The sequence below is a fragment of the Zingiber officinale genome, chromosome 5A (genome assembly GCF_018446385.1).
Source record: "Zingiber officinale cultivar Zhangliang chromosome 5A, Zo_v1.1, whole genome shotgun sequence".
Lineage (NCBI taxonomy): Eukaryota > Viridiplantae > Streptophyta > Magnoliopsida > Zingiberales > Zingiberaceae > Zingiber > Zingiber officinale.
Genome location: NC_055994.1, coordinates 125,501,809 through 125,527,135, shown reverse-complemented (window position 1 = coordinate 125,527,135; position 25,327 = coordinate 125,501,809). Strand labels below are relative to the sequence as shown.

Genomic DNA, 25,327 nt, shown 5'->3' with positions numbered 1-25,327 from the left:
CCAGGCAGCTCATGCGTCGACCAGGCGAAGACGTCATGATTCATTAAGAGGCATTTGACCACTTCTTCTTTCTGTTCGTCCTCCAGGTCGGCGGCAATAAAGGTTGTAGCCTCCGATCGGCTCGGATGGATCTGAACCTCCTCCTTTTCATCATAAATTAAAGCAGGAGGTTTCTCGGTTATGGCGTGTACCTCGATCCGTGGAGCCTTTCGCGCGGCGCTGGATTCGGCTCGGACCATTTCCACATAGCATTTCCGAGCGGCTAACTGATCTCCTCGTACTTCACCGATTTTGTCCTCGACCGGGAATTTGATCTTCTGATAGAACGTCGACACAGCAGCTCGGAATTCGCTTAACGTCGGTCGCCCCAGTATCACGTTGTAGGATGAAGGGGAGTCGACCACCACAAAGTTTGTTGTCCTCGTTCTCCGGAGCGGTTCTTCCCCTAAGGAGATAGCCAGTCTTACCTGTCCGACCGGAAGAACCTCATTGCCCGTAAACCCGTAGAGGGGGGTTGTCATGGGCAGCAGCTCGGCTTGATCGATTTGTAGTTGATCAAAGGCCTTTCTGAAGATGATGTTGACCGAGCTGCCAGTGTCAATGAAGATACGGTGGATGGTGTAGTTGGCTATCACCGCTTTGATGATAAGGGCATCCTCATGCGGCACTTCAACTCCCTCAAGATCCTTGGGCCCGAAACTGATCTCGGGTCCGCTCGCCTTTTCTTGGCTGCAACCCACCTCATGGATTCTGAGCTGTCTGACGCTTGCCTTTCTCGCCCTGTGTGAATCTCCTCCGGTCGGCCCACCCGCAATAATATTGATTTCTCCTCGGGAGGTGTTGTTTCTGTTCTCCTCTTCCCGAGCGGACTGCCTAGGTCGCTCATTGGACCTTCGAGAGCGATCTTCATGCCTTGGAGGAAAACGATGTTCGGGAGATCTTCTATATGTTCACCGACCGGACTCTTGATGCCGCTGCCAGCGGTCGGGTGAACGCGATCGACGAGGGCCACCTCGCCGTACGGGATGGGTGATTGAAGGCAGGCCCCGACAGTCAGTATTATGAAAAGAGCAAAACATTGGGGTCCATACCCTCTTTTTCTTCATCTTTGGCCGCTCGGCCGCTACCTCTTGGACCGCCGGGGACTTCGCATGATGTGCCCGGGATGCCTCAACTCTTGGTCCTCTTGGTGGCTGATGGGCAGCGGGCTGCTTCCGTTCGGCATGGACAGGATGTTCGGCATGAGTTCCCTTCCGTCGGGCAACCTCCGCCTCTTCCATATTTATATACTCATTCGCCCGGTGTAGCATGTGGTCGTAGTCTCTGGGCGGTTTGCGAATGAGCGCGCGGAAGAAGTCCCCTTCCGCGAGGCCTTGCATGAAGGCGTTTACCATTGTCTCCTAGGTGGCTGTGGGGATATCCATCGCTACCTGATTAAATTGCTGGATATACGCCCGGAGAGACTCTCTTGGTTCTTGTTTGATGGTGAACAGGCTGACGCTTGTCCTTTGATAACGTCGGCTGCTCGCCAAGTGATGAAGAAATGCCTTTCGGAACTCCTGGAAACTAGTGATAGAGCCGTCCGGCAGCCTCCGAAACCACCTATGTGCAGATTCCGATAGTGTGGTGAGAAATACCCGACACTTTACGCCATCGGAGTACTGATGCAAGGTGGCTGATCCGGCAGTAAGAATGGGAGACCCCATTTAGCAGAGTCAACGCCACGTGGAGGTCGAAAGGTAAAAGGCCAACCAGAAGCTTGGCCGAGCTGATTATGATGGTGACGACCGGCTGAAGCTTCCGAGCGGAAGCGATACACCCCGGCGGGGAGTCGGGGTTCCGACGCTCATGATGAACAGTATAGTAGAGCCGAGCGGATGGCCCGCTCGGCCGAAAGAATGAAACACTGCGAACAGTCCCGAGCACGCGACCAGGAAGCTCCCGAGCGGATCAGGAAGCTCCTACCGGTCGGACGTGAGGAAACCGCCGACCGGTCGGACGCTCGGCATGGAGACAAGGACAGAAACATCCTCTGACAGCAGGTGATACGCAGGATCTTAAGGCATGGGCTCACTGTCCCATCAGAGACGTACTCGGACTGTAGCAGTAAGAGGTCAGGCAAGCTCATCTGACAAGCCCATACTAAGGTATGGCACAGAACACGTGTGCACCTCGGTATGAGTGCACATGCCTCTTCACAGCCCTATATAAGGGTCCTCACCCTTCGCCGGAGGTACGCTCTCTGGCATGTTGGAGCCTCATATCTACTGTCTGCTTGCCTGACTTGAGCGTCGGAGGGTCGTCGCCGGGGACCCCTCCCCGGCCCGACTTCTGTGCAGGTTCGTCGGAGAGCGCCACGGGCCCAGCGTCCGTCGATTCAGCGGTTCGGACAGGATCAATTTGGCGCCGTCTGTGGGAACGCGCCTGTATCCGAGCGGAATAGATGGACGAGGCTGGATGACCTCACACCGTGATGCTCCCCCAGGAGAAACTCGACGCTCTAATGGGGGCAAGAGCAGCTAAGCTCGTGGAGCAACAGAGACAAAAGGCTCAAGCTGAGCGGATATCCGAGCGACCCAGGAGGACTGACCGGAGAAACATTAGAAATGGGAGTAAAATAAGGGTCCAATCAGCACTCAAGTGGGAGTAACTCCTGCCCCGATATCGGTCCGACGAGGAAGCCATGATGAGTTTCGACAAGTATATATATTCTTCATCACTCCACGGGTATTCGGGAGTCAAGAAATTGGGTCAGAACCCTCGCTGGTCGGCAGGTCAGTTCTTCAGTTATCCTCGTTCCGTTGTAAGATTTATTATAGTTCCTCGAGCTAAAAGCCCCGTGCCGCTCGGCCGGGAGTATATTAGCCGAGCCAAGAGCTCGATGGGAAGGCCCCGTGCCGCTCGGCCGGGAGTATATTAGCCGAGCCAAGAGCTCGATGGGAACCCCGTGCCGCTCGACCGGGAGTATATTAGCCGAGCCCCGAGCTCGATGGAAAGCCCGTGCCGCTCGGCCGGAGGTAAATTATCCGAACCAAACGCTCGAGTATCGAAGGCCCCGTGCCATTCGGACGGAGGTATATTAGCCGAGCCAAGCGCTCGAGTATCGAGGAGTATGTTAACCGAGCCAAAGGCTCGATAGGAAGACCCCGTGCCGCTCGGCCGGGAGTATGTTAACCGAGCCAAAGGCTCGATAGGAAGACCCCGTGCCGCTAGGCCGGGAGTATAGAAACCAAGCCGAAGGCTCGATGGGATAAATCCCGTGCCGCTCGGCCGGGAGCATATTAACCGAGCCCCAAGCTCGATGGGAAGACCCCGTGCCGCTCGGCCGGGGGTGTACTAGCCGAGCCAAAGGCTCGATGGGAAGCCCGTGCCGCTCGGTCGGGAGTATGTTAGTCAAGCCAGAAGCTCGATGGGAAGACCCCGGACCGTTCGGCCGGAGGTATATTGATCGAGCCGCACGCTCAAACATCGAAGGCCCCGAGCCATTCAGCCGGAGGTATATTGAACGAGCTGCACGCTCGAAAAAACGAAGGCCCCGAGCCGTTCGGCCGGAGGTAAATTATTCATGCAAAATGCTCAAGGACGAAGGCCCGAGCCGTTCGGCCGTGCGTGCGATATCCTTCATCGGCACAAAAAAGACGAAGGCCCCGAGCTGCTCAGCCGGAGGTATATTGTACGAGCTAAAGGCTCGATTCCGAAGACCCTGTGCCGTTCGGCCAGGTAAACGTTGTCCAAATTAGGCTTAAAAGCCCGTCGAGCTCCGACGTTAAAGATCGAGAGCCGCGCCGACCGGCTATAAATATCCGCGCCGTCGAGCTCCGACGTTAAAGATCGAGAGCCGCGCCGACCGGCTATAAATATCCGCGCCGACGAGCTCCGTCGTTAAAGATCGAGAGCCGCGCCGACCGGCTATAAATATCCGCGCCGTCGAGCTCCGACGTTAAAGATCGAGAGCCGCGCCGACCGGCTATAAATATCCGCGCCGTCGAGCTCCGACGTTAAAGATCGAGAGCCGCGCCGACCGGCTATAAATATCCGCGCCGTCGAGCTCCGACGTTAAAGATCGAGAGCCGCGCCGACCGGCTATAAATATCCGCGCCGTCGAGCTCCGACGTTAAAGATCGAGAGCCGCGCCGACCGGCTATAAATATCCGCGCCGTCGAGCTCCGACGTTAAAGATCGAGAGCCGCGCCGACCGGCTATAAATATCCGCGCCGACGAGCGCCGCGCCGACCGGCTATAAATATCCGCGCCGACGAGCTCCGTCGTTAAAGATCGAGAGCCGCGCCGACCGGCTATAAATATCCGCGCCGTCGAGCTCCGACGTTAAAGATCGAGAGCCGCGCCGACCGGCTATAAATATCCGCGCCGTCGAGCTCCGACGTTAAAGATCGAGAGCCGCGCCGACCGGCTATAAATATCCGCGCCGACGAGCTCCGTCGTTAAAGATCGAGAGCCGCGCCGACCGGCTATAAATATCCGCGCCGACGAGCTCCGTCGTTAAAGATCGAGAGCCGCGCCGACTGACTATAAATATCCACGCCGAAGACCGTCTAGCCCAGACGTTAAACCGTAGAGACGAGCCGGCGTCTATAAACTCCCCGAGCGGAAGACCGTCTAGCCCAGACGTTAAACCGTAGAGACGAGCCGGCGTCTATAAACTCCCCGAGCGGAAGACCGTCTAGCCCAGACGTTAAACCGTAGAGACGAGCCGGCGTCCCATCATAAGTAATGCTGCTGCCACGCAATGGTCGACACGTGGCACTGAGTGATTCGGCGCATTTAATGTGCACCATACCACGCACGCGCAGCCTTAATGGAATAGATTGCGGCCATTCCCGAGGGGATTCGGACAGGCGGCAACGACGGCAGGCCGCATGAGTCACATCTGAGCGAGCGCCGAACGGCTGAATTCGGCGCACACGCCGAGCGGCCTGTGGATTACTTGTAAAACAAAAGGCGACGAGCACCCGCTCGGACATACAGTCCAGTCAGTCGGACTTAATCGCCTCCTTCGACTAGACTTGAAGGGGAGGCAAGTGATCCGGCAGTAAGAATGGGAGACCCCATTTAGCAGAGTCAACGCCACGTGGAGGTCGAAAGGTAAAAGGCCAACCAGAAGCTTGGCCGAGCTGATTATGATGGTGACGACCGGCTGAAGCTTCCGAGCGGAAGCGATACACCCCGGCGGGGAGTCGGGGTTCCGACGCTCATGATGAACAGTATAGTAGAGCCGAGCGGATGGCCCGCTCGGCCGAAAGAATGAAACACTGCGAACAGTCCCGAGCACGCGACCAGGAAGCTCCCGAGCGGATCAGGAAGCTCCTACCGGTCGGACGTGAGGAAACCGCCGACCGGTCGGACGCTCGGCATGGAGACAAGGACAGAAACATCCTCTGACAGCAGGTGATACGCAGGATCTTAAGGCATGGGCTCACTGTCCCATCAGAGACGTACTCGGACTGTAGCAGTAAGAGGTCAGGCAAGCTCATCTGACAAGCCCATACTAAGGTATGGCACAGAACACGTGTGCACCTCGGTATGAGTGCACATGCCTCTTCACAGCCCTATATAAGGGTCCTCACCCTTCGCCGAAGGTACGCTCTCTGGCATGTTGGAGCCTCATATCTACTGTCTGCTTGCCTGACTTGAGCGTCGGAGGGTCGTCGCCGGGGACCCCTCCCCGGCCCGACTTCTGTGCAGGTTCGCCGGAGGTCGATGCAGCTGGCCGAAGACAGGGGAGAGCGCCACGTGCCCAGCGTCCGTCGATTCAGCGACTCGGACAGGATCAGTGGCGATGCTGTCGAACTTCCCCAAATGATCGTCGGGGTCAGTCGTCCCATTGTAAGCTCCGATCGGCGGTGGTGTATAGTATTTTGGTAACGGATCCCGATGTATGGCTTCAGAGAACTGTCGGTGAACCTGCTCGGGTGGTGCGTTCGCTTGGGGAGCTTTGCCCTTCCTATGATCCCGAACGGGAGGCTCATCGGATGAAGATCCTTGCTCCCCATGAGCAGGCGCGATTTCTGGGGGAGTACGGAAGAGTGCCTGAGGGAACCCTCCTGTTGAAACATATTCCGGGCGGTCTGCTTGCGCCGCCCGGCCTGCTGAAGCCGAGGTTTGCTGTTGCGCTCGCTCAGCCTGTGCTTTCTCCTTTTGCTGCGCCACTGCCTTAGCTGCCCTCGCCTCGACTATAGCGTCAAACTCTTCTTGTGAGAGTGCCACGGTATGTAGTCTTCCAGCCTCGTCCATTGCCTCTGCTCGGATGCAGGTGCGTTCCCACAGACGGCGCCAAAGTGATCCTGTACGAATCAGGAGTCAACGGACGTTGGGGACGTGGCGCTCCCTGCTGGATCCTCGAATGCTCCGGCGAACCTGCAACAAAACCGAGCCGGGGGGGGGGGTGTCCCGGCGACGGCCCTCCGACGCTCAAGTTAGGCGAAGGAATAAGGAAGTGGCTGAGAAAATGGAGACTTGTGTACCTCCGGTTGAAGAAATGAAGGCCTTATATAGACCTCTCGAAGGAGCCTGGGCACACCAATCGAAGCGATCACCTGCTTTCGACCATGCCTAGGTAGGGGCCTGTCAGAAGGGCATCCATAAGACCATACTGCTACTGTATCAACCTGTCCGTGACGTGATGGTGGGGCCTTTAATAGTGACATCTTGCGTACAGTCTAATCATCATGCCTTTGCTGACATATCATATCCCGAGCCGAGCGAATAGGCCGCTCGGCTACCCACTGTTCCCTCGCCACGATTCCGGACGGGCGGACACTACCTCCCTGCTCGGCCAGAACATTCGGCTGCCCATCTTGCTTTTGACTTCCACATGTCGTTGACTACTGTACGGCCGGACCCTCTTCTTCACCGCCGGATCATATATATATATATATATATATATATATATATATATATATATATATATATATATATATATATATATATATATATATATATATTATTTTGATATTATGTACACTTTTTTTATGAGAGTGTAAAAATAGAAGAAGAAAATAATAATCTGTTATACTTTTCTCATTAACAAGACGTAATATATATATAAATGTACATATCCTCCTCTCCTATAATTCAGTAATTCTCATATGATAGTTACCATATTTACAGCAAGAATCATTAAATATCATTTACTTCCCTAATATATTTAGAGCAATAATCATGGGATACGATTTTCTTTCCTAACACTCCTCCTCAAGTTGGAGAGTGAATGTCAAGAACTCCCAACTTGCGCTTCATTATTGTAGAAAAAACTTCCTTTCCCAATGGTTTAGTAAACACATCTGCAAATTGTTCTTCTGAAGGGATATATTCAGTAGTAACTAAACCATCTTGAATCTTATCACGGATAAAGTGACAATCTATTTCTATATGTCGGGTTCTTTTATGAAATACTGGGTTGGCTGCAATATGAAGTGCTGCTTGGTTGTCATAGTACAATAATGCTGGTTTTGAGTGCAATATTTGCAGATCTTTCAACAATGTTTGTAGCCAAGATAACTCACAACATGTACCAGTCATAGCTCTATATTCAGCCTCCGTTGAGGATAGAGAAATTATTTTTTTGTCTCTTTGTTCGCCAGGAAATTAGAGAAGATCCCCAAAAAAATATAATATCCTGTAGTTGATTTTCTAGATATTAGGCAACCTCCCCAATCTCAATCACAAAAAGCGCGCAAAGATAAAATATTTTGGGAAGGAAAAAATAAACCTTGACCCGGGTTGTTCTTTAGATACCGCAATACACGCATGGCAGCTTCCATATGAGGTTTACGTGGAGCATGCATGAATTTGCTTAATATGTGCACTGCGTAGGTGATATCTGGGCATGTAATGGTCAAATAAATCAGGCGTCCGACAAGTTGCTTATATAAAGAAGGATCTTTTAACAATTCTCCTTCATCCGATAATTTTGAATTTTGCTCAATGGGAAAATCCACATGTTTGGCTCCAAAATATTCCCCATCTTTTAGAATTTTCAAAGTGTATTTTCTTTGTGAAACGAAAATACCTTTCTTTGAACGAGAGACTTCCATACCCAAAAAATACTTTAAGTCACCCAAATCTTTAATCCAAAAATGATTATGTAAAAACTATTTAAGAACAGTTATAGCAATTGGATCATTGCCGGTTATGAGGATATCATCAACATATATCAATAAGACAGTAAATGATTTACCTTTCTTACATGTAAACAAAGAGTAATCTTCTTTGGATTGAACAAAACCAGCATCTTGAATAGCTGTAGAAAATTTCGCAAACCATTGACGAGAAGCTTGTTTTAATCCATATATGGACTTGTTTAGGCGACACACAAGGTTCTCCCCTTGTTGCTGAAAACCAAGAGGAAGAGACATATAAATTTCCTCTGAAAGATCTCCATGAAGAAAAGCATTATGGACATCAAGTTGAAAAAGAGACCAATTTTGAGCAGCTGCCAAAACTAATAAACAGCGTACTGTAACCATTTTAGCAGTAGGTGCAAAAGTGTCATGATAATCAACACCTTCGAGTTGCGTGTAACCTTTTGTTACGAGCCTTGCTTTATAGCGTTCAAGGGAACCATCTGATTTACGCTTGATTTTGTATACTCAATGACAACCGATAGCTTGTTTTCTAGGAGGAAGGGGTGTGAGAGACCATGTATTGTTGGCCTCTAAAGCAGCCAATTCTGATTGCATTGTTGTTTGCCAATGAGATTGGGAGGCAACTTGGTCATAACATATAGGCTCAACATCATTAGTAATAGTAGCAATAAAAGACCTTTGTTGTGGTGAGTAACGACCATAAGAGATAAAATTACTGAGAGGATAACATGTACCTTTACTTGGAAAAGATGACGAGGATGACAATGATTCAGGTGAACTTACTTGATTACAAAAATAGTCACGCAAGGCTGCAGGGGGAACATGAGATCGTTGAGAACGATGTAAGGGGGCTATTGGTGAAGTAGAAGAATCGACAGGGATGTATTCTGTAGGTGTTGGTTGAACGGAAGAGGAATTTGGGATTGCAACAGGTATGACAGAATCTGATTGAGGCTCAACGGATATGAACTCATAGGGAAAAATATCTTTATGAAAAATAACATCACGACTAGTGAAGACTTGATGAGTTTCAATATCATATAATTTGTAAGCTTTCTGACCAACAGGATACCCAAGAAAAACACATTTTGTGGCACGAGGAGCAAACTTATGTGAAACATGAACATTAGTGGCATAAGCTAGACAACCAAAAACTCTAAGATGGGAATAAGTAGCAACTTTTCCATAGAGTTTCTCAAATGGAGTTTGGTGAGAAAGTATAGGCGTGGGTAGCCTATTAATTATATGAACAGCAGTAGAGACACATTCTGCCCAAAAATGTAAAGGGAGATGAGCTTGAAAATGAAAGGCTCTAGCTGATGTAAGGATATGTCTATGTTTGCGCTCGACCACCCCATTTTGTTGAGGTGTGTAAACGCAAGTGTGCTGGTAAGTAGTGCCTTGTTGTTTAAAAAAATCTCGCATAGAAAAGAACTCTCCTCCATTGTCAACCCTAATATTTGCTATAGGAGTATTGAATTGGGTTTTCACAAAAGAGAAAAAATTGATTAGGAGATTTTTCGTCTCGTTTTTATGATGCATAAAAAAACCCCAAGTAAAGCGAGAAAAATCATCCACAATAGTCAAAAAAATATTTAGCACCAGAAAAAGAAGGAACTTTGAAGGGGCCCCAAATATCACAATGGATTAATTCAAATGGTTTAACGAAAGAAATAGAACTAGTTGAAAAAGGAAGCCTTGTTTGTTTTGCAGACGCATAAACAACACAATTATTATGTGGTTCCAAAGGAAAATGTAACAAGGTTTTAGACATAAAGTCTAATCTAGAAAAGGATAAGTGTCCTAGACGTCGATGCCACAAGATAGTAGTGTTTTGAGAAGAGGAAGCTTTGATGGTATGGATAGATTGGGCAGGATGGTGTGACTTATTTTCTGATATTGCAATCAAGTAATATAGTCCATCTCGTAGTTTACCCAAACCAATCATCCTCCCTGTCATCAAATCCTGCAAAATACACCAATAAGGAAAGAATGTTACTGAGTAATTTAAATCTCTTGTGACCCGACTCACCGACATCAAATCCACCTTACAAGATGACACACCAAGAACATTCTTTAAATAAATAATAGGACTCAAAGGTAAATTTTCAGTAGAGATAATTGGAGCCTGGTCTCCATTTGGCATAACAACTGGTGGTAAAGAAGTGTTCTTTTTACTGTTAACAAGCAAAGCTGGAGAAGAAGTCATGTGATCTGTTGCACCACTATCGATTATCAGTTCAGGTGAGGATAAACCTGAAGAAGTAGTGACATTATTTGCCTTGGGAGTAGTTGTTTGAGATGTTCCATTGTTCTGTATAATGGATAAAAGTTATTGCAGTTGTAATTTAGTCAATCCAGTCATAATTGGTTGAAGTTGTTGCATCGCTAGAGTCTCTCTGATATTATGAATTGAAGATTGATTGCTATCATTGTTCTTGAAATGATTATTTTTGATCGTTGAATGCTTGGGATGTCGAGGTGGATAACCATGTAGCTTCCAACATGTCTCTCTCGTATGATGATCTCTATCACAATAAGAACAATGTAGCGATTTGCGGTTATTGGAATTAGGGCGAAAGGAGGGACTAGATTTGTGTCGAACAGCAAGGGCTACTGGTTCACTTTTTTGAACAACCATGGCAGAAGCTTCTATTGTCTCCCGTCTTGCAACTAAATTTCGTTGCTTTTCTTCTTGAATAATGGAAGAATAAGCTTGTGAAACATCAGGGAATAGGTTCATGAGAAGGAGTTGACCACGAATATCATTATAAGACTCATTCAATCCCATGAGGAATTGCATCAACTTACGTCTTTTATTGTTTACCCCACAAGTGCAAGCAGCATCATTATAGGATCCTAACTCATCCCATAATTTTTTTTAACTTTGTATAATAAGATGCAACTGTCATCTGATCTTGAGCAAGACAAGCAATCTCTTTCTCGATCTGGAAAATTCGTGGTGTGTTGCTTTGAGAAAAGCGATTTTGAAGATCTTCCCAAACTTCATGAACAGTGTCATAAAAAATGACGCTATCTGCAATATCAGGTATCAAAGAATTAAGAATCCAGGATAATACCATATCATTGTATTTTTTCCATGTCGCATAGTCCTCTAGTTTGTTTTGCGCGGATGGTGCCTCGAGGGTTCCATCAACAAAGCAAAATTTGGATTTTGCATTTAAAGAGATAGTCATTGCTCTGCGCCAAGTTGAATAGTTGTCACCATCAAGAGATTTAGAAACAAGAATCATTCTAGGATGATCCAAAGGATGTAGGAATCCATGTAAAAATAGAGCAGATCATCAATGCTCTGATACCATGTAAAAATAGAAGAAGAAAATAATAATCTGTTCTACTTTTCTCATTACAAATGTACATATCTTCCTCTCCTATAATTCAGTAATTCTCATATGATAGTTACCATATTTACAGCAAGAATCATTAAATATCATTTACTTCCCTAACATATTTAGAGCAATAATCATGGGATACGATTTTCTTTCCTAACAGAGAGGCAGTGGGGCGACATTCAATGTGGCCACCTGACTCGGCCTTAATTGAATTTTTGTAATCTCTCTCGAGTCTCATATGCATACAAGAAACTCTCTTTTAATTGCATGCAGCATGTACAATCATCACTGTGGTATTGTTCTTTAAAAATCATCACTGCTACGGTATTATTCTTTAAAGACCATCACTTTTGGTGCTAGTCTTGGTCTGCTTTACGAACCAAGATGGCGCTGATTTCTACAAATGAGCACCAAGACTAAGAGCATCTCTAATGCAAGGTTTTTAAAGAGGTTTGTAAAATGAAAAAGCTAAATAAAAAAGTTCTAACCATTATAGATGTAAGGTTTGAAATTTGTTGTTAAAGAGCAGTAGTGAAATTTCAAAACTTTTTTTTTTGGTTGAAAGTGATGTAATATGCATGTAGTCATGCAATTACATATTATAAAATGGAGCACACAAAAATCATTTAAAACTCTAACTATTGGAGATGTTTCAATAAGTTTTAAGAATGTTGATGTGACATATTGAGATCATAAAAAATCTTTTGTAAAACTCTAACTATTGAAGATGCCCTAAGTAGTGCTAGTTGGTATCCTTGATGCTGGTTTATAGAAATTAACATCATCTTGGTGTTAATTTCTACAAATCAACATCACCTTGGTTTGTAAACTAGCATCGAGGTTAAGTAGTACCAGTTTATAGCCTTGGTACTGATTTGTATAAATTAGCACCATCTTTGTTGATAAATCAACATCAAAATCAACACCATCTTAGTTCATAAATCAATACCAAGACTAGCACTAAGGTGGTGTTGTATTTTAAAGACTAACACCACAACAATAGTGGTGTATGTTGCATATATAGTTAAAGGAGAAAAAATTTATTGAGTGTAAATGAGAGTTGAGAACGATTAAAAAAATATAATCAAAATCATGTCAGATATTGTTCACCATTGCTCACATAAAAATATCTAAGATATCAAAATTATATATATATATCTAGACAAATTTTTATTTTTAGGGTTAGTGATTAGAAATTTATTATAAAGTATACAAGATATCAAAATATATATAAGCTTCTATCCACTATTGCTAATAATGAATTAATCTTTTGCAAGTGGCGTCTCACCTGGTGAACAATGACCTTCGTTCTTTTTTGCCCTTGTCTTTTATGAGAAAAAAAATATTTTTTATTATTTATGTCCATTCATTTTTTTTATCTTTCTACCTCCTTCTTTTAATTACCTAAAATATTAATAAAAAAACATAAATTATTGTCTAAAATTCTTAACGGTTGTTGAGTCTACTAATAAACGAATTCAATTAGATTATGCAAATACTTTAAATTTATAAAAACAATATTATTACTCCATTAAGTCCCCGCAAAATACTCCTTGATCCATGCAAACGAACAATAATTACACTCCTTGACTTCTAATCCAATTGCAATGGAATAATAAACGCATTCATTCATTTATTTATTTTATTAAACGGAATTTTTTTTTATCGAAAGAAATTTAAAACATGTTTTTTTTAATTTAGTTAAAAATTTGAATATGAAATATCCTGAGTGAAAAAAATTCACGAGTTAATCTTCACGATAAGAGTACAATTAATTGGATAGTAAAAATTGAAATTTTGGGTTAAAAAAAAGTACTTTATTTTTTATTTTTTAATTTCTATATAGAGATAAAATTAAAAGAAAAACAAAAATTTAATTGAATTTGTTTGAAATTAAGTTTTAGTTTGCATTTGTTGCCCCCCTCTTCTTATTCCTCGTCTTCCTCTTCCTCTTCCTCTTCCTCTTTCTTTACGCTCGCCTCTCTCTCTCTGTCTCTCTCGCTTCAAATCCTTGCTTTCGATCTCTTCGCCATGGAAAATGAGGCATTTTGGGGCTCCAACTGGCTTTCTGCCATCGCCAAACCACCGCCGGCGATGAGCTTCGCCTCGGACGATCACTTACCTCCGTGCGCACTCAATCTCAATTGGAAGCAATTGCTGCGCCATGACGTCGATTTGGAGTCGGAGCTCAGCTCTCTCGTCTCCTCCCCGTCCTGCCATCCGGCGGCCTCCGCCGACGGGGGCGTCGTCGGGGGGGTCATCGGACGGCTGGGAACCATCTGCAACTCTGGTGAGATCTCCGTGGGCTCTCGACTCCATAGCGCCAGCAGTTCTTGTTACAGCACCCCCTTGAACTCCCCTCCAAAGCGCAATCTGTCCGTCCCGGACTACCTGGTGCAGGGCAGAAGAGGCTTCCCAGGGTCGGTGAATCCATCGCCCGGAGGCCACTTTATGCCGCTGCCAACCGACCCGTGGCTTGCGGAGGACGCCGCGAGGCTTTCTCGCGGCGGAGGAATGAGCTCCTCCGGCTTCCCAGGGAAATTAGGGCTCCCCGAGACGCCCGGAAAGCTCTCGAGAGCCTCCAGCAGCAAGTCTCTAACTGGATCACGCATGGTAGTGCCGGAAAACGGGAACGAGCCCTGGGTATTAGGCGCCGCCCTGATGGAGATGGAGATGAGGTCTCGAGTCGGGGGATCCTTGACGCCGGAGCAGTCGGAGCCCGGCAATGGCCGGGAGGAGTCATCGATCGAGGAGGCATCCTCCTTGAGAGGCACCAGCGATAGCAATGCTAGGAAAAGGAAAGCCTCCGCCGGAAAAGGGAAAGGAAAGGAGGGACCTTTACCTTATTCTGCCACACATCCTCCAAATGTGAGACTAAATTCTCTCATCTTGTTGATTCCTTTGCTAAAATTTGTTGCAATTCCATCTTTATATAGCTTGATAACTTCAAATTTTCCCGAGGGCAGATGACAAATGAGAATTCTGTTGCCAAGAGGTGCAAAACATCTGAAACTAATGCAATGATGAAGACTGAGCAGGATGGAGATATTGGCAGAAAACCGCGCAAAGACGACAATAAGCTACTTGAGCCGCCAAAGGACTACATCCATGTAAGAGCAAGAAGAGGGCAAGCCACCGACGCTCACAGTCTGGCTGAGAGAGTGAGTAGGAGAATGGATCACCATTCATCTTCAAGTTTTGTTGTATGTTTCAGATTTCAATTCTGAGGGCTGTGTTACTTCGGCAGGTCAGAAGAGAGAAGATCGGCAAGAGGATGAAGTTCCTGCAAGATCTTGTTCCTGGTTGCAACAAGGTACAACTGAGCTCGTCACATCTGCTAGTTTCAGCGATATCAGAACTTGTCTTACCATTTCCATTAACTCCTTCTCGCGAATTAATTGATCTTGGTTTGCAGGTTACTGGTAAGGCAGTAATGCTTGACGAAATCATAAACTATGTGCAGTCATTACAGCGGCAGGTCGAGGTATCAGCATATTTTTTCATTGTTTAACTTCTGATCGACTTGTGATTGGGAATTTTATTAGAATCTTTTCGAATTTTGTTCTAGTTCCTTTCTATGAAGTTGTCTACACTGAGTCCCCAACTCCACAACATGGAAAATCTCTTCCCTAAAGAAGTAAGCTTCCCTCTCTTTATGCCCCTGCTGAACTCAGGAGCTCAAATGATGACTACCCACCCTGATTGTTGTCCTGTGTCTGTTAATTCAGATGTATCAAGGACAAGGGACGATGCCGCAGCCGGTTTATCCGGCAGAAATGGCAAGTGCAGCATATCCATACTCACATCAGCCTCAAGCATCTCCTCCTCTTCAGAGCATTGTGACTTCAGGCCTTGAATCGCAATTGGCACCTCTCTATGGTTTATCAGATGCTCCCTCTCAGGTAAAGAATGCAGCCATGATATCAGAGTCTTTATCTTGGATCCTAGCTTTTGAATATAGTTAGCAATCTTATTTTTAATAGAAAGAGGTTAATCCTTTCTCAGGTTGGGGATTTTTGGGAAGATGATCTGCAAAGTGTGGCTCAGATTGGCTTCCGACAGCACTAAAAGACAGCTGAGACTGTTTTCTCCTCTGCAAGTTTGCGCGGTGAGAATACGGGAAACCTGAGGATCAAGTGTCTTAATCTTACAAATGGAGAGTAACTGACTCTTCTCTTAACTTTCTGATGCAGACCAAATGCAAGCAAATCACATGAAGGTCGATCGCACCTTAACTCCTGCGATTTTAGATAAAAGAGAGGCGTATGTATATAAGCCCAACGTTGTTCCACAATTGCATCAAATGACCATTCAATCTGAGCATATAATTCATTCATAGATTTCTTATGATCAGTAGATATGATGAGTGGGGCTAAGATTGTAACCCTCGGGGGGTGGTAGAACTCAGTGTGATAAAGTGATTTTGTACCATAACAAGTACTGTTCAACTTAAGAGTAAGGCAGTGTTCTTGAAGAGAATTGAGGAAGTGTTGTGACTGTTGTTTGCTTCAACTTCCTTTTCTGAAATGAGAGAATTAGGTTGACTGATCTGTCATTCGAAAAGCACCTCTAGATTTCTTCAAACATTTTCCTTTTCATTAGAAATAGTTGCTCGACCGAGAATCGCAAGCTGATTCGATCGGATCAGAAAGAGCTTTCACTCCCACCAGCTGTGGTCCAAGCAAAAGGTGTTCATGTTAAGCTGGTCCTTTGGTAGATGATGAGTAACCATCAAGCGCAGTGACTGTATCCTCTCACTCACCCTTTCCACTGCATTAGTTGTAGGGTACCATCGAGGCCTGAGCAACCTCTTCAGCTGTAGTGAATATGCTTCTCAGTTTGTATATAATCACTTGTTTATAGTAAGTAGATAATTCCATCTATAGATGACGATAACACTTGATTTAAGAATAATTTCTTGAGCAGTCACTGTAATCTATATTCAAATCTATTTGCTTATATGAGCGGCAGTTCAAATTATATCCATCAATTGTGATGTAAATGAACTGCATTATTCGTGTTGATCTAAAACAAATTGGTAAGATATAATTATTTTAACAGTTGATTTTACTTGACATGTCGTATAAGAAAAGAACAATCTGATATTATTATTATTATTATTGTATTTTATCAATGTGAAATAAATTGATTCAGTCATCCCCATACAATTTTCATTTTGCAAACAAAAAACATGTCACGTTGTTTTAGATTTTCAATCCATTGACTCGACCTGATTACCCTCAAAGTAAATGCATTTATATAAAGAACATGAAATGACTTTGAAAAAACTTCAGACTACGAACGCTTTCATAGTTAATCAGGCATCTAGTCGCCTTCAAGATTATTCAACTTAAATAGCTCGATACTTGGATTATTAAAAAAAACACTTGAAAAATGATTCTACAAAAAACAAAATAAAACAAAAAAACTTGCACATCTCCAATGTTTGAGCAATGTGTGAAACAAGAAACAGTGGAGGTTGCGTTCAAGTCAAAAGAAACTTTGTCAACTTGGCTTTCAAAGTTTCAATTGCATTTGCATTTTCATGCGATCCTAATTCATGGTTGACTTTGACCAATTATGAAAGGTTCAAAAAGGTTTAAAAATCGAAGAAGAAGAAAGAAAGGCTAAAAAGTTAGTGATTTAGCCACTCTATTACATAATTGAATGCAAGAAGAAATTGTCCATAGTGTTGTTTTCACAGAGAAGGCGACGATGAAGAAATTCCTTGTACGTACTAATCTTCGTGATCGAAGGTTGAAGTTGTCAGACTCGATAGCTTTCGAACGACAAAAGCACTTTTTATAAGAAGTGCATGATTGGTTGAGTTATCAAAGCTCAACTCTTCTCCAATTATAAATCATTAGAGAAATATATAATGTTAAAATGAATGACATTAGCACGGAGAGTATTTTAAGTATATTGTAGTAAAATAGTTGAGGAAGACAGAGGATGATATACATATACATATTTATTATTATTTTTTCATAAATTTTCTCATTCACTTTTTATTATTTAACTAAACATGCTCTTTTACCTCCTTTTCCACCTTTATATCCTTGCTCTTCCTCCCACTTTCTTTATTATTATATGGAAAACCAGCTCATTGTTTTAATTAGCCGAAAACCGGTTACACCGAATGAACTTTGCATTCCATTTCATGGGTGATCAGATTTTCTAGTCGTTCTTCTTACATTTACCATCCCAACTAGATTATAATTTAAATCGAGACATTTGATCAGAGATTATCAGTAGTTGCACGGATTATATGGTGCCGATCAAAAGACGGCACGTTTATTACTAGTGACTTTTGATTGTCTATCTTTATTCAAACTATAATTTAAATGGGAAGATGAATAAAAAAAATCATAGTTAATTTTAATCAGATTTTAATAGCGATCTGACATATCATGGAATGAGAAAATTAAGAACTGAAATGCCATGGCCGGTTAAACTCTCCTCGCTTCCGTTGACTCGTCTTTTTCAAACCAAAATTACAAAAATCCTCCTCACCTACCTCCGCCGTCTTCTCTCTCTCTGTTTCTATCCCGCGTCAATTGTGGCATTGGTTCTTCACTCTCTCTCTATATAAACCACAGGGAGCGATTCGCCTCGATCAACACAGCGATTCACCTTTCGGTTGATTGAATTCGCTCCTCCTGTCTTTTCTCGGGATTGATTGAAGTCGTTAGTTAGAATTTTGAGGGATGGGAAGCGTCGATGATCACCGGAAAACAGACGCCGACGAGATGGATGGCGTCGGCTTCAGTGGCCCTCTCGGAAAGCGTGCCGGCGGAAGCAATCGCAAGAGCGCCCGCTTCAGCCTCCCGCCCTCTGCTGCCGCCGGCGACGACGAGGAGTACGTGGAGATCACCCTGGACTTGCGCGACGATGCGGTGGCGGTGCGCAGCGTCAAGCCGGCGGGGGGAGCGGAGGCAGCGGAGGAGCCGGAGGTGTCGCTGCTGGCGCGGAGGCTGGAGCGGCGTTCGTCCTCGTTCTCGTCGATCCGCTCAGCGTCGTCGCGGCTCCTGCAGGTGTCGCAGGAGTTCCTGCGGCTCGCGTCGCTGACCAAGTTCCCGACGCCGGCGGGGCCCATCGACCGGTCAAAGTCAGCCGCGGCCCGCGCGCTGAAGCGGCTCAAGTTCATCACCAAGGCGACGGACGCCGCCGGGTGGCCCGCCGTCGAGAAGCGCTTCGACGGGCTCGCCGTCGACGGCCTACTCCACCGCTCCCTCTTCGGGCAGTGCATCGGCATGAAGGAGTCGAACGAGTTCGCCAGAGAACTGTTCGACGCACTGGCCAGGAGGCGAAGGATCGCCGGCGACGAGATCACCAAGGATGAGCTGCAAGAGTTCTGGGATCAAGTCTCCGACCAAAGCTTCGATTCCCGGCTCCAAACCTTCTTCGACATGTACGATTTCTACACATAATTAACAATTTAATTTTTAAAAAAAAAACGAATCTTGCAACGATCTAAAGTGACTTGCGCAAGCAGGTTGGACAAGGACTTGGACGGAAGAATAACAGAGGAAGAAGTCAAAGAGGTGATTAATTAACTCAAGCTCTCTCTTTCTCTCTGCGAATGATCAACTAAACTCACGAATTCGGATAATTTAACAGCTGATCTCGCTGAGCGCTTCGGCCAACAAGCTGTCGACGATCCAAGAACAGGCGGCGGAGTACGCCGCCCTGATCATGGAGGAGTTGGATCCCGACAACCTCGGTTACATCGAGGTAATTAAGTCATTCCGATACATGAATTCGATTCAATTATGATTGATTTGGCAAGGCTGACCAATTGTGCTGAATGCAGATATATAATTTGGAGATGCTGCTGCTGCAAGTGCCGAGCGAATCGATGCAGATCGGGACGACGAATAGTCGGAACCTGAGCCAGCTGCTGAGCCAGAAGCTTCGGTTGGCGAAGGAAGAGAACCCGGTGCGACGGTGGTACCAGCGGTTCCGGTACTTCATGGAGGACAACTGGCAGCGGGTATGGGTGATGGCGCTCTGGCTCTGCATCTGCGCCGGCCTCTTCACCTGGAAGTACGTGCAGTACCGGCGGCGGGCGGCGTACCACGTGATGGGCGCCTGCGTCTGCGTGGCGAAGGGCGGCGCTGAGACGCTCAAGTTCAACATGGCGCTTATCCTCCTCCCCGTCTGCCGTAACACCATCACCTGGCTCCGCACCAAGACCCGCCTCGGCCGCGTCCTACCCTTCGACGACAATCTCAACTTCCACAAGGTGATCGCCGTCGGCATCGCCGTGGGCGTCGGGCTGCACGCGATCTCCCACCTGACGTGCGACTTCCCGAGTCTGCTCCACGCGAGCGACGAGGAGTATTACAGCTCGATGAAGAACTTCTTCGGCGACCCACGGCCGGACGACTACTGGTGGTTCGTAAAGGGGATCGAAGGCTGGACGGGCATCGTCATAGTGGTGCTCATGGCCGTGGCCTTCACCTTGGCCACGCCTTACTTCCGGCGAGGCCGCGCTCGCCTCCCCAAGCCCTTCCACCGCCTCACCGGCTACAACGCCTTCTGGTACTCTCACCACCTCTTCGTCGTCGTCTACGTGCTCCTCCTCGTCCATGGCAACTTCCTCTACCTCACCAAGAAATGGTACAAGCGAACAGTGAGCACACTGAATCATCTCTTCTTCCCTCATTTACTAACTCCAGTCCAAAAATTAACCATGGTTAATTTGCAGACATGGATGTACCTGGCGATTCCATTGATCGTGTACGCGAGCGAACGCTTAATCAGGGCCTTCAGATCAAGCATCAGGGCGGTGAAGATACAGAAGGTGGCGGTGTACCCTGGCAACGTGCTGACCCTCCATGTTTCCAAGCCGCAAGGCTTCAGGTATAGAAGCGGGCAGTACATTTTCGTCAACTGCGCCGCCGTCTCCCCCTTCCAGTGGCATCCATTCTCCATCACCTCTGCTCCACAGGACGACTACATCAGCGTGCACATTCGAACGCTCGGCGACTGGACAAGGCAACTCAAGGCTGTCTTCTCGCAGGTCTGTGCACTGTAATTAATCGACGCTTTAATTATTCGATTTGCAGAGCCATGAATCGATCGATGAGCTCTGTTTGCAATAATTGCGCAGGTTTGTCAGGCACCGACCGGAGGGAAGAGCGGGCTGCTGAGGGCGGACTACGACGATTGCAGTAGCGATGGATTCGCTCCAAGGTGAGTCGAGTGTGTCGATCGATCGAAGAAGATCTGGAAAAAAAGGACCAACTTTAATTTGATGTTTTTGTGGCGCGCGCAGCTTCCCGAGAGTGCTAATCGACGGGCCATACGGCGCGCCGGCGCAGGATTACAAGAAGTACAAAGTGGTGCTTCTGGTGGGGCTGGGCATCGGCGCCACCCCCTTCATCAGCATCGTCAAGGACATCGTCAACAACATGAAGGAGCTGGACTCGCTGACGCCGGACGAAGAAGCCGGCGACGGCCCGCCGCAGTCATCATCGGCGTCGACGTCGTTCAAGACGCGGCGAGCGTACTTCTACTGGGTGACGCGCGAGCAGGGGTCGTTCGAGTGGTTCCGGGGGGTGATGAACGAGGTGGCGGAGACTGACAAGAAGCGCGTGATCGAGCTGCACAACTACTGCACCAGCGTGTACGAAGAGGGCGACGCCCGCTCCGCCCTCATCGCCATGCTGCAGTCGCTGCACCACGCCAAGAGCGGGCTCGACGTCGTCTCCGGCACCCGCGTCAAGTCCCACTTCGCCCGCCCCAACTGGCGCAACGTCTACAAGCGCATCGCCCTCAACCACCGCGACGAACGCGTGGGGGTGTTCTACTGCGGAGCTCCGACGCTGACGAAGGAGCTACGTCAGCTGGCGCAGGATTTCTCGCACAAGACCACCACGAAGTTCGAGTTCCACAAAGAAAACTTTTGAAATGAAAACACTGACCACAATAATAAATTGTATTCATTTAAAACAAAAATCCAGGAAGCAATCAATGATGACGATTGATGAAAACGTAACGAGTTTGACAATGTTCCTCAATCACGATTCTTGTGTTTAATTTTGACCAAATCACAACAAAATGACCGGTCAAGCAATTTATAGCGGCGTGAATTTTAAATAAAAAATGGGATATTTAATTTACTTCTAATAACAATGTGAAGGCCTTTAAATTGTACGAAACGATTGCAACAGCGGCACATGACGAATTGATTTATAAATTGTGATATATGTGGTGTATGGACATTAATGGTGGCAAATCTATGCCAGGGTTACGGAGAAAGTAAAACATAGTTATTTTAAAATAGTGATTAATAAATAAAAAAAATATTTATTTTAACTTTATCAAAAGTCAACAGATCTTATGATAAAAAACACCTTAATCATTAGATCATCCAAAACAAACTGTGTCATTTGCAACCACGGGAGGCGGGTGGGATGCATCCGTGTCAAAGTCCATTTTTTAATTTAACCTGAGTCAGTAAAAAGTTTTTATAAAACTCATTCGGAATCGGCGGTTCATATTATTTAATTCATCAATATTCCTTAAGATATTTGATTAATTAGAAGATGTCAATTTTTTATAATAAAATAAGAAACCAATTCATAATGAAATTCCTTTTATCCTTAAATCATCTTAAGGTTCATTATAAATTAACCTTATAATTTATCTTCCTTCCTTCCTTCCTTCATACCATATCTATATAGATATTTACTTCAATAATTTTTTAATTAACTTTCAGTTCATATAGAAATAGCAAAAATAGTGTCTACATAGATATCCACTCTAATAATTTTTTAATTAATTTTTCATTCATATAAAAATATCTCATTAAAAGTTTGATCTCTCTCATCTGTATCTAAAGAGTCGTTGTATTATCATAAAATATCCTTCGTAATTTATGTTTTAAGAGAGGAACCTTTGATCTATTTTTAGTAGATTAAAAGATGATTTACCATATAATTATTGTGATAATTTGACCATAAACCTTCCCTAAATTTATCATCCCATTTAAGTTATAATTTGAGTCTGGGTAAATAGTCAGAAGCCACCGATAATGGATGGATGGCCGGGTCAAGGTAAACAAGAAACAACTTCCGACTATTTATCTCAACCCAAACTATAACCTGGATGAGAAAATAAATTCAAAGAAGGATCGCAATCAACTGCAATCGAATCACGATAATTACATTGTGAACAATTCTCTAATCCATAAAAAATGGAACGGAGAATCCAGCTTCTTTATATTTATATCAATATTAAGAGACCAAATCCCTTGTCCATAAAAAAATGGATCAGGGGATGGACAACTTACAATTGTAATTAGATCGTGACTACGATCTAATTATAATTGATGGTGACTCCTCTTTGAGATCATCGTCTCCCTAGATTATAATAGTTGGAGGTTCTTCAAATTATTTCTAACTATCTATCTCGATCTAAACTATAATATAGAGGACAATAAATTAAAAAAATATATAATTAATTGCTATTAGATTTATCATGATTCAATTATAATTATAAAGGATAGAACAGAGGATATGGTCGCAAAAGACCGCTTGAATAGAACTATATTCCTCCAAATAAATACACTTCGACGTGCCGAGCCACCACCGCACGTTAATGAAGCCCTCATGAATTATTTTTTAATCAACACAATATGATTTTTTTTTGTTTAAAAAAAAGATAATTCTAGGATGCTCAGTACGCGTCGTTCGCGCCCTCAATGGCTAATGAAATTTTTTTATAAGTGAATGGTCACTTTCAAAATTAATTGATCAGAAGATTTAAATATTTAATTAAAAAAATTAATGCTGACCTAATCAAATAGTCAGGAAACAACGAGTTGGATATTGACTGAACTAGTGGGAAATTATAGACGATTGAAGATTTCAATCCTACTATTATTCATTAATTTAAGAAAAATAATAATAAAATAAATTAAGATACTACGTTTTTTAGTAACAACATGAAGGTAGCAAATAATTGATGAACGAAAAGTCCAACAAGCATAAATAAAAAGTCAGAACAAACTATCAAAGGTGAGACTATTGGCATAAAAAATTACCAATTATATTATCATTTATAAAAATAAGAAAGAAGAAAATTTAATATCAATGAATTTTTAAAAATATATATATTTTTAAAATTGACATTACGTATCTAATTTTTTGAACTAATTAATACTATAAGTTTAAATCTATAGAAATTTATTCTTAGATCCATTTCTCATAAGGATTTTTTTTTTTTTTTTCATATTCCTCAAGTACCTAATCATTATCAGGGGTGAAAAAAAAACATTTTCGAAGTGATGCTATAAGTATCTAAATGTCCTGCCTAATTCAATGTAATTAGACAAGCTCGTTACAAAGTCTCACTTCCTAAGACAGTCACATGGCCCTTTGAAGCTTTTTTTTTCAAAAGATAAGAGAGGTAGAGGAAACTTTTAAATTTTCTATACTCCAAGAAAACATATGACAAATTTCCAGACGTCTGACATTTTTGCTATAGACCACCAGTGGTGTTGTCGTCGAGTTCTATTGCATTTCTTAAACAACCCACCGTTTCAACTAAATATTTATTTACTTGGGTCGTAGCAGAGCAGAGTATGATCCACTGGTCTAACAAGGTTGAAAATAAGATAAATTTTAACCTCTTTAGTATAGAAAGAGCAAAAGTTCCAGACTCACCGATTGGTTCGTGATGATGCCCAGTTGAGATCAGCATCACCTCAGCTCTCAAATTTAATCATCGCGTTTTAATGGCAAACTGACGAAAACGAATTACAGATTTAGAACGGCATCCATTGCAGAAACAAATTTTAGAATTTGGTGAGCCGAGATTCTATTTGGAACGGTCCGGAAGTTTTATGGTGCGATATTATAGATTAACAAAATATTAAATCAATCCAATTTTTTAATCTATAGTTATATTTATAAAGTTTATTTTTAGGGTAAAGGGCATAACCTTCTTCAGCCGTTGTTTTTCCCTTTTTCTTTGATAATTGTACTAAAAATTATTTGATAGTAAAATAGTCTCTTCTCTTTTTCCATGGTTTTTCTCTATCACAAGTTTTCCACATAAATCTATATGCGTTAAAAAATTTTGTTTCTTTTCGTACTTCATTTTTCGTTTATTGTCGTTGAGCCCGTCCGGAAGTTGAGTCGGATGGAGACGAGACTTGATGTACTGGAAGTTGACGGAAAGTCGCTGCGGCGTCGGATCTACCTAGCACCCCCTTGAAAGATTCGCACGGGCAGCTGACAAAGGAAGATGACCAGGACGATGACACTGCTGCTCTGCGCACACTCAGACGAGCCCACGAGTCGTTAGAGATCAGAAACCAGAGGAAAAGTCCCAGACGCTCAAGTCAGGTACTTTTTCCCCATAAAGCACAGAGAAAGGATGAAAAGTAAAGACTAGTGAGATATGACGAGTGAGTATACCTGCATAAGGGACAAAACATCCCTTTTTATACTGCAACGGATGTTTGTAGGACCTGGCGGGTATCAGGGAATGTCGGCTGTCAGGCTTTGTCTGGCGGTGAATGACACGTGGCTTCTCCTGATAGGCTGGCGACAGAACCAAAGAGGGAATGAGCCCCGACTGTTAGCATATTCCCTGACACATTGATTATTTTCTGACATTCTCTGACAAGCAGTTACGATTCCCTGGCTTGTTTGTCTTGTAGTGCCTGAACGCTAGGTCTGCATCCCGACCTGCTTCGATCCGCTGCTATCCATGGCTTGTACGTTATGACCTGCACGACCGGTCTGTTCCCCGACCTGCTTATGCCCTCTGTTATCCATGGCATGTACGTTTCGACCTGCACGACCAATCTGTTTCCTGACCTGCACTCGTCTACTGTTATCCATGGCTGGTATG

At 44.6% G+C, this 25,327-nt stretch overlaps 2 protein-coding genes across 2 annotated transcripts; both read left to right on the top strand.

The window, feature by feature from the left end:
- Positions 1–13,389: 13,389 nt before the first annotated feature.
- Positions 13,390–15,937, top strand: LOC121981618 (transcription factor bHLH77-like). Its single transcript, XM_042534222.1, has 8 exons — positions 13,390–14,326; positions 14,425–14,619; positions 14,706–14,771; positions 14,874–14,942; positions 15,027–15,095; positions 15,187–15,360; positions 15,464–15,566; positions 15,652–15,937. The coding sequence occupies exons 1-7, from the start codon at positions 13,490–13,492 to the stop codon at positions 15,524–15,526; spliced, it is 1,473 nt and encodes a 490-aa protein (XP_042390156.1). The 5' UTR covers positions 13,390–13,489; the 3' UTR covers positions 15,527–15,566; positions 15,652–15,937.
- A 2,126-nt stretch (positions 15,938–18,063) lies between these two features.
- Positions 18,064–21,471, top strand: LOC121981617 (respiratory burst oxidase homolog protein C-like). The gene is made up of 7 exons (XM_042534221.1): positions 18,064–18,869; positions 18,954–19,002; positions 19,079–19,192; positions 19,272–20,093; positions 20,169–20,483; positions 20,574–20,656; positions 20,739–21,471. Exons 1-7 carry the CDS (start codon positions 18,166–18,168, stop codon positions 21,370–21,372), a joined length of 2,721 nt encoding a protein of 906 aa, XP_042390155.1. The 5' UTR covers positions 18,064–18,165; the 3' UTR covers positions 21,373–21,471.
- The last annotated feature ends 3,856 nt before the right edge of the window (positions 21,472–25,327 follow it).

Excerpts from the sequence above, each read along its gene's own strand:
- LOC121981618 (XM_042534222.1), top strand. The coding sequence starts at position 13,490 with ATGGAAAATGAGGCATTTTGGGGCTCCAACTGGCTTTCTGCCATCGCC. Across the intron at positions 14,943-15,026 it reads CATTACAGCGGCAGGTCGAG|TTCCTTTCTATGAAGTTGTC; the intron begins GTATCAGCATAT and ends ATTTTGTTCTAG. Across the intron at positions 15,096-15,186 it reads AAAATCTCTTCCCTAAAGAA|ATGTATCAAGGACAAGGGAC; the intron begins GTAAGCTTCCCT and ends CTGTTAATTCAG.
- LOC121981617 (XM_042534221.1), top strand. The coding sequence starts at position 18,166 with ATGGGAAGCGTCGATGATCACCGGAAAACAGACGCCGACGAGATGGAT. Across the intron at positions 18,870-18,953 it reads CTCCAAACCTTCTTCGACAT|GTTGGACAAGGACTTGGACG; the intron begins GTACGATTTCTA and ends TTGCGCAAGCAG. Across the intron at positions 19,193-19,271 it reads ACAACCTCGGTTACATCGAG|ATATATAATTTGGAGATGCT; the intron begins GTAATTAAGTCA and ends TGCTGAATGCAG.